Source organism: Gavialis gangeticus, unplaced genomic scaffold (assembly GCF_001723915.1).
Source record: "Gavialis gangeticus isolate Ggan-Ray unplaced genomic scaffold, GavGan_comp1, whole genome shotgun sequence".
NCBI lineage: Eukaryota > Metazoa > Chordata > Crocodylia > Gavialidae > Gavialis > Gavialis gangeticus.
In genome coordinates, this window is record NW_017729030.1 from 43272019 (window position 1) to 43281589 (window position 9571).

The following is a 9571-nucleotide window of genomic DNA, read 5'->3' on the forward strand; positions in this document are numbered from 1 at the left end:
GTTGGTGGTGGTTGTCGGGCAACACGGAGCTGGGAAGCCAAGCTCGCGGTGTTGGTCACTGATTCTAACCAGGGTTGTTTGGCACCCTGATACTACGAGATCCTTTTAAGGGTGTTGCACAATATTAGCACTGTTAAGTGTTCAAACACCTAAGCACTATTCACAAAATTAACCCAGGGATTTCAAAGAGGAATCCATAGGGTCAAAAAACTTCTGACTTGTTGTGGTCTTTCTGAGTTCTTTGCAACAGAAGAATTCTCTATTATTTTGCCGTAGTCAAAAAATGAGTGAAAGCTCAGAGCTGACATTTTTTGATAGGTGTCTCAAGTCTAAAGAGGTTGAGAACTACTGCCTTTTAGGCACGTAGGAATCTAAGCCTCATCAAAATTCAATATGATTTCTTACAGTTTCTTTATTATTGATTTAAGAAAAATGGCTATTTGGTTTAGAAACCTGACAAGTTTCTGCACCAACCAATAAGATGTAAGTTTTAAACTAACTATCATAGATTTTTCTAGCCATGCAATTATAAGTAGCATTTTGGTCTGTCTCTGGAAACTTTCTACCACTTTTTAATTATTTTTACAAAGCTGAGTAATCAAAAAAAGAGTTTAGTTTGTACCTCTTGATTTTCTTCTTTTTGGTACATGAAGAAGCTCTGAAAGTTTAAAAAGTATTTGTTTAAACACATGAGAAATTCAAATACCATCTAACTCAGATATTCATGAAGCCTGTGACAGGCATAGCTTTGTTTCTGTAAGCGTCTCATTAACTCAAATGCCAAATAGACAGTTGGAAGAAGAGCTTTTAAAAGATGTGATCCTTCATCCCTTCAGTTAGTTTAGAGCAGTGCTTTTCCACCTTTTTTCATTTGTGGACCCCTAAAAATTTTTTAATAGAGATGTGGACCTCTTCGGAAATTTCAAATGGAGAAGTGGACCCCTTTGAATTGTAAGTGTGGGTAGTCACGTTCTTTTGATTCATCATAATCATCTTTCATGGACCCCTTAGACATGGTCTGTGGAGCCCCAGGGGTCCACAGACCATGGACTGAAAACCACTGGTATAAAGAGCTCCCAATCAATGACTGTATCTTTCTGTAAAACAGGGAAAATGAGATTTGGCACGTCATATTTGTAAGGTAGGAAAACAGGCAGAACCACGTATTTGGATATGGAAGCCATGTAGATCCTCTTTATGGATCATAAAACATAGAAAAGACACAAACTGGTATTTCCCTTTTCTCATAATTATGCCCCTGGTCTCTGAAGTGAGTATACAAAGAAGGAGGATGAAAAGCAACCAAAGAAATGGAGCACAGGAGAGAAGGACCAGCCAGAAAGGAGATGTGATCAGAGCGTGAGAAGAATTTCTTTCTTTTGCCAGAGATCTTTCTGTCATCACTATAGTTTACCTATCAAAATAATTCTTCTCTGATTTGTGTTTCATCCTATCCCAACTAACACCTACCAATTCATTACTAGACACCTTGAAGGCAGGGACAGATCCAGGATTTGGCAAAGGGGGGTGCAGAAGCTGCAATCCCCGCTCCCAGCCTCCCTGCCCGCTACACCCCTGATATGCGCAAAACCCACCCCACTGCACCAGTCTCTGGGTCCTTTATTAAAGTCCCCAAGACATGTAAGAAGAATCTCCCTCTTCCCATCTATACTTAGAGGCACATCTGCTCCCCCTTCTCTTCCCCCTGCCCTGTTACTACTGCTTTTCCTGTTGTGGGGGAAGGGACAAGTGGTGGAAGGTGGGATGGAAGCTTCAAAGCTGCTCCTGACTGCTCCAGTTAGGCTACCTGAGGGCTAGGAATAGTAACAATGTAGCAGTGAGATGGGCAGGGAGTGAATTCCTCCACCCTGCCTGCTCTCCCCAGGGAGCAGCTGCAGGAAGGGGAACACCCCCCCCCACCCACACACACACCCACACACACACACACACTGCCTCTCCTTTTACTTTTTCCAGCTGAACCCACTCCAGGAGCAGCTTTGAAGCTCCCCCCTGCTGTAGACCAGGAGGAAAGCAGCAGCAGCAGCAGCAGCAAGAGGGGAAGCTGGGGAAGAGTAGGCAAGGGGACTGCCTCTGAGCATGATGGGGGAAGGAAGGGGAATTCTTATGTTCCTTGGAGACTTTAAAAAGTTTCCCAGAGCTCCCAGGATGGATCCAATCCAAAAGGAGGTGGGGGAGGGGTGCAGTCACACAACTGTACCCGCTCTAGATCTGCCTCTGCTCGAAGGTTCAGCACATCTTTTAGGGGGAAAAAAATTAAATCAAGACCAGAACTTACAGGTTTGAACTGCAGGGTTGCCCATGAAACAGAAATTCAGCTCCTGCTCACCTCTAATCATTATGGGCATTTTTACACATGCTCTGGGGTGGTGGTGGGGAGGGGGGACTTTAATTAAAGTGGCTCTAAGAGCCACTCTAATTAAAGTGCCCACAGTGTCTTGTTTATCAGCATCCCTGAACTTCAAAATGGCAGCAGGGCTTTAGTTAAATGGCCTTTAGTTAAAGTGCCCCTACTGCCATTTTGAAGCACAGCGATGCTGATACATGAGACATGGGGGCTGGCTGCAGCATGCTAATTAGCATGGTCCAGCAGACTCAATTAATCAAGTTTGCTCCAATGCACTGTAATTACAGCTTGTCGGAGCAGCTCCTGGTCACATCTACAGGCACCCTATGACCCCTCCTGCCCTGAACATCCGTGATTCTTCTCTTAGCATATGGCTTTACCAAACTCTTGTCAAGGCACTACTCTCTGCTGGAACTGGGTCCTGAAGCCATAGTTCTTTAAGCACACATGTTGGCTAGGCAAGCCATCCCACACATACCTGTATTTAACTCAGTTCTGACTTCCTTCGCAGGTCACAATTACTTTAAAATCATTTGATCTAAGAATAGTTCCTTTGTACAAGCAGCAGTAAGAAAATAGCAAGCTGCTTCCAGATATTGTAGCTAGAGAGAGTGCTCACAGCTTTCCTTCCACAACACATTGTTCCTTGCACACTTCCCACAGGCAACGTCATCTGAGTCCTAGAATGCTGTTTCTGCAAAAAGAGAAAGAAAGCTTGATGACAATGCTAACTGGCAACTGTTTGCACCTTTTTATGACTGGAGTATCCATACTGGTCTCTACTAATGTGCTGGTTACATACATCTCTCATGTGATTCTGTAACCAGCAATAACTACAACTGTAATGTAAACTCAAAGGCTAGGTACAACACACTCAAAAAGCCAGAGACAGAACTGATCTAAGTCAGGGGTTCCCAATATTTATGTGCCCAAGGACACATTTGGATTTAAAAGAAAAAGCAGCGGGTGCCAATATGACAGCATTTTTTTTGTTGGAATACTGATTGTGAAAATGCATGCAAGCACCTAAATAAACCGGGGGGGTGCCAAGGCGCCTGCAGGCACTGTGTTGGGAACTGCTGATCTAAGTTATGCCGTTTTCTGTAAATGGCATAGTTTAGATCACTAGCAAACAGAACACACATTTGCCTTTCAGTTGAGGGGGAGCGGAGTATGTGCGTGCGTGTGTGTGGGGGTTGTAAATCTTAGATCAGGTTCCACCATTTTTAAACCAGCCTGCGTGCGCTGAACTTATGTTCTGCTGTGGGTATAGACCAGTTTCTGATCACTTATGTTGGTAAAAGTGTAATGCTTGGCCAAAAGGCTTTTACTGGGACTGCTCTCTTAGACCAGCTTGGGCAGCCTCTTACCTACAGCCACTCCTCTCTCTCCTCAGAAGTTACAGGCTGTCTGCTTCAAAAGAAGGGTAGCTGCTGCCAGATACTTCACAACCTATAATCAACATCTTACTAAAAACCTCCACAAGATGAACAACATTTTATTAACCAAGTTAATGTTTGCTTTACAGTAATGGTCATCACTCAAGTGAGCACTATTCACACTCTCAGAATGTTACACCAATAGGGCTCAGGCACACCACTACTATGCAGGCAGTTCCTACCAGCTGAACTGCTCAGAGCTCCTTAACGTGTAGCTGCTCTCTGCTCTTCTTCAAAAAACAAAACACTTTACATTTACATAGCACCTCCTACAAAAGGATTTTAAAGCTCTTGCAGCACATTGGACTTTAACTGAAAGACTTCACTAGTCTCAGAATTCCTAAGCAACAAGCCACAGATCTAGTTCTGTGTTACCTTTTGCTACAAACATGTCTGTTTCACAGGGAAATCCATAGCAGGGAATGAGATTATATGCATGTGTCATAGCCTCCTGCAGATGTGCAAATAAAAGTGTGATGGGATCTGATGCACGATGCCTACAATCACATTTCCTGCCATGTCATATGTGCATGGCAGGAGGCGTGATTGTGGGATAAAGCATCAGATCACCATGCCTTAGTGCCAAGTGCAGGGGGTGTCCAGGATCCTGATATTTGGGTCCCCTGCACCAACAAGTAGCAAGCTCCTGTGGCTGAGAGCCCAGATCAGCTGCCTGGACTTGTCTCAGCCTGGTCACAGATTCAATTATTGGCAAGACATATTTTGCATGATAACTTTTTGGCTCATTCCTTGTTTTATCGTACTATTAACTGCATTAGCATGTGGCCGGATAACTAGTTAAGATGTGATTAACTGGTTAATTACACTTAAGTGTAACATGTCAGGGGTAATACGTGTACTTTTTGGTTAGTCTTAAAAAAAAGATGCAAATCTACCCTGCCTTCTAATTGCTTCTGGAAGCCAACAAAAATAGTTCCCTTAGGAACCCTCTGTTTAGCTGTCCCAGTGTTGAGTGGCACAGAAATAAAGACCTCATCCTCCAAGATGATGAGTGCTCAGTACCTCACAACACATGGCTAAGTAACTCATGTTCTCTTTCAGTGAGAATACTAAAATATATCTTTTATTTTGCATCACTACTGCTAGTGTCTCAGTCTTTAATGACATCACAACATTCATATTCACTAGGTTACAGAGTCTTTGTTTAAGAGAAGCCAATAATTTTCATGTAAATTATCTACCAGAGAGAGCCCATATGGCCAATATAATAGAAACATATTGACACTGGCAAGAAATGTTAATTAAACATTTTAGATAAGGGCTACAAAGTTCAAACAACATACATCCCTTAGTTCCAAAGATATAAGATTTCACAAAATTCTGGACTATAATATTGCATGTATTCTGGGTTTTTCCCCATAGTCTTTTAAACATGCTAGTAGGTAGACCATGTTTGAAGATGATAGAATGATAATATAATAGGCCATAATAAACTGAGAAAAAAACATTTTCCCTTTTTCTCCTTATTACTATCACAAGTGTCCATTTCCATTAATGGGACAACCTGTGTCAGTAAATGTAAGCATTTGAATAATTACTTGTGGGATCAAGATAAACATTTCCTCATTAACTAAGCTCAGGTTTGTTGTCCATCACTAAGTTGCATCCCTCTTCTACCCTCTGTCTTGTCCCTGTGATTCTGAAAATATTTGTGCTTCGTTTCAGGTGTGCAAATCTGAAAAAAAATGTTTCAGTGCTTCCAGTGCAAACCATAAGCTTTTTCAAATACTGTTTCTTATTACATGTTTGTAGAGTACCTAGCAAAATTGTGTTTCCCCTCTTCACTGGGTTTTCTGAGTGCTACCAAATTGCGAAAAAAAATCAGTTATCAACATCCTACTCTAAATGATCCACAGTCTGGATACAACTTTAAATAATAAACAATGTCCAGTAGCCTCTGAACCAACAATCTGCTACCTGTGAAGTAGTGATGATCTCCACTATGACTCTTTGATAAAAGCTATGAACACTGCCAGAAAGTCCCCATGAATGCAAGAATACTGTGTTTCTCAGTATTACATAGTATAAAAAATACAAGCAATGAAAAATGTTCTGTGTTTAGACTACATGCATCTTCTGCCAGTCACCCACAGCACTGAGAATAGGGTCTTAGGCATGTGAAAAATGCACTGGTCGAAGTAGTCATACTTGTTTTGATTCAACCGTTCATGTAAGTAAAATGACTCGTGTATCTAAATATTTGCAGGATTAAGCTCTTTATCTGCTTTTCCCAAACCTGATCATTGCATTTCACTGAGGTATAAATAAAATTTTGTTTGAGCACTGAAAGATGAGTTTTTACCCACTTCTGTTTTAAAGAAACATTGCTCTGTTCCCCATGAGGAAATTAAAGAGAAAACTCATGGTGAAAAGACATTACTTGTCACACAACCAGCCTGGAACAACAGTGTTTGTTCAGCACATATCTGATCAAGCTGTTATAACACTTTAACTTTGTAGTTTAGCCATTTCCGGGAAAGTGCTCAGGGTTGAGATGAGAGATCACACTGAAACCAAGCTCTGTGCAGGCATTAGCAAGATCGGGTAGCACCTGTTTGGTGGATGGAATAATTAAATATTTAACAAGAAGAGTCAAATGCAAGCTCAAAAAATGAGGGACAACTGCCTCTGCTTAATACCCGAATGAAATAAATTTGGAAAACTGAAACAAAATGGAGTTACCTCTGGAAGAGGAGGATAGCACTTTTACCAACATCTCCTTGTCTGATGATTCAGGTAAGAAGCTATGGTTATCCAATTCTACAGCAATATAAATTTCATTAACTAAATAGTACTATTAGTTGATACAGGAAGTCTGTATGCTTATGTACACATTTCCCGCTCATTCTTTCATATCAACTAGAGGAGAGTTTTTACAAAATACCTTCAGGTGAACTTTTCCAGTTATAAGTAAACTGCGTGGCTGTAATTGAAAATTAAGGTTTTGGGGGAGATGGGTGCGGTTGAGGTAGTTGTCTGAATAGGATATGGTAACATGTAGTCCCACTTTGAAAGTGCATTATCTATTGCTATCTTAGTAGGAAAAAGTATGGCATGTTAACTCAGCAGCTGCACTACTATTACAGAAAACAAAACAAAAGATTCTCATCCCTATCTTAATAATACAGAATAGAGCTGTGCTCAACATATAGCAGAAGTATTACAAATTAATTAGCAGCAGGAAAAAATCAATCCATTTAAATCTCAATTGTAAAAACAATTAAACGCTTTAACAGAACTGCAAGGGCAACTTTGTTCTTTTCTTCCTTGTACATCAAAAATGATTGGGAATGAGAAATGGGATATTTCTTTTTAGTGGAAAAATCGAATGCATTAATATGCATAATTTAAAAAATATGTAAAAAGGACAGATTCTTTGGCCTTACTGCTGTATACTAAGGGGATTTATACAAGCTAAGATTCTGGCTCATTGATTACTGTATAAACCACAGTCCATATCCCTCCACCTTTTGATAGCAGAACTGTAACAGAGGGGTCTGGTCCCTTTAAGAGGGAACAGTCTGCCCTGTTGAGGAAGCACAGCTGAACAGTATTTGGAAAAGGATGGAGTGTCCCACTGAGATCTTAGAACAGGGCTGAATTAACTCTTTAGTGAGCTATAGGCAAACAAATTTGTGGACCCCAAGCTGGTCAAGATCCCCTTCCCACCCTGGTGCTGCTGCCCACAGGGAGCAGGGCTTGGAGCCGCTGCTAAGAAGCAGCAGCGAGGCCGACAGAGAGAAAGGGAAGTGAAGAGAGGCGAACAGGACCATTTGCACTGCTGCCACAGAGGGAAGGACCAGGGCCCCCCAACAGCTCAGGGCCCTAGGCATGTGCCTAGTTTGCCTATGCGTTAATCTGGCCCTGCTTAGAACCCCAGTATAGAAAGAGCAGGAAGGCTGCAAACTGTGAAGGAAGAGTTCTGTAAGCAGGAAACAAGCTGTGAACAGAACAAGCTTGCTATCCAGGAGCCAGAGCTAAAATGCTCCTCTCATAGTACTGGGGATGGGGCAGAAAAGTTTGGTTTTGTTTGTTGAAGTGTTCATTCGCTCACTGCTCAAAGACTGTGCTTTATTTGGGAGGACTGACTGGGGAGCTCCTTGGAATACAAACTCTGCCTGTGGAAACCCCCAAGTTATGCAACCTGCTTATAGGAGCTAGCATTTTTGTTGTATATAATATCCTAAAATGCTATATACAATCAACAATTGCAGGTGATCCATTAAAAGGTATCACCCAAAAGATTCCTTACCTTTCACATGATTCCTGGACCATCACGGCTACATCACTGTAACACTACCATGTAGAGATAACATAACTCAAACTTTTAGATTCTCTTGAGAAGCTAAATATAACTTGTTTAGTGCTTTATAAAACACATATAACCATAATGGGTAAAAGCTTATAAAACCAATTAAAATACCATTTGCATAAGCTGCCCACAAGTGAGATAACTTTATAATGATGGTGGCAAATCCCAAGTCATGTAGGGCTTCCCTCATAGTGGAACTAATACTGTTCTCCCATGCAATGGGTGCTGGACTTCAAATGGAAAGGACATAAGAAAACACGATTTTATAAAGACTTTTTGGAGGGGTGACATATAGGTGGTAGCATGTCAAGGCTTGACCAGGTGTGACATCAGAGAATGTACTATAGTGCCCATTTCTAGTCTTCTGTCTTTTGGTGGGGTAAGCAGGGACACAAAGTAGCTCCTAAGGGGTAGTTTGGTATATAGAGGACATGCAACACACAGCTCTTCAGGCTGGATATGAAGGCTTGGTCTTAGCACCTTCCAAAGGAGTACTGCAAAATGTTTAAAAAATATTAATGAATTAACTCTCACTGCATACTTGTCAGGTAGGAGAATGTTTTGATCACCATCCTTCAGATAAGAAGACAGAAGCACAAGGAAGTTAGATCATACATTATTAAAGTGTCTACTGACAGAAATCTCAGTTTTCAGGTACCCAACTTATGGCCTGGGTTTCATATGAACTGGCTGAAAACACTCAGGTGAAGTCAATGGGCGCTCCAGACAATGGAGTTTTGATTTGACAGTGGCTCAAGACTGCCAGCTCTTGTTGATTTTAACAGTGTAGTTGCTGATAAGTTGTACAAATAAGCACTTCAACTTAGACACTTGTCCTAAGTGACCTGACCAGTGTCAGATAGGACCAGAACCTAACTTCATAGCCCATTTCTCCAACCCCAATCCTGTAAGGCCCCTAATGGCATCACACAAATACTGCTGCTGCTGATGCCATTTAAGTACAGCTAAAATGTGTAATTTTGTGGGCAAATCTACACGATATTAGTGCGATTCAATGAACTCTGGCAGAGTTTGTGTTTATGCATGTGCCTGGGATTGCAGCATATTGAGTCAAGTCAGAGCAGTCCCAGCTGCCAGTCAGGGGCTGCTCCAACCTGGCTCAATGTGCTGTGGAGGGTGGGGCATGAGGGTGCTCTAGTGCAGGGGAAGCCGGCACCCTCATGCCCCAACCAGCCCCATCAATACCTGCACACACACATTGTGGCGCACTAAATAATGCCATCATAGGATAGTATTGTATTTACAAGTACTAACCTATGGCAGTGTTTTTAGTTTACTACAGCCTAATAGGGCCGCACGTGTAGACGCTGAGACTTTACTGTGGAGCTAATTATGCAACTTTGCAGTAACCATCTCATGTAGATGCAGCCTGTTAGTAGTTAAAAAAAAAACCCAAAAACCAACCCCCCCCCC

General features: G+C 41.7%; 1 protein-coding gene and 1 long non-coding RNA gene across 2 annotated transcripts in view; one reads left to right on the top strand and one right to left on the bottom strand.

The window, feature by feature from the left end:
* Window positions 1–2693: 2693 nt before the first annotated feature.
* The window catches only part of LOC109301172, a 20844-nt gene continuing 13966 nt past the window's right edge, over window positions 2694–9571 (bottom strand). The window contains exon 3 of the long non-coding RNA XR_002098460.1: window positions 2694–3059. This is a non-coding gene — a long non-coding RNA (uncharacterized LOC109301172). The remainder of the gene's footprint in view (window positions 3060–9571) is intronic.
* The window catches only part of SCOC (short coiled-coil protein), a 21949-nt gene continuing 18860 nt past the window's right edge, over window positions 6483–9571 (top strand). Inside the window, exon 1 of the mRNA XM_019522111.1 lies at window positions 6483–6561. Coding sequence (XP_019377656.1) covers window positions 6498–6561 — 64 coding nt within the window. The 5' untranslated portion in view covers window positions 6483–6497. The remainder of the gene's footprint in view (window positions 6562–9571) is intronic.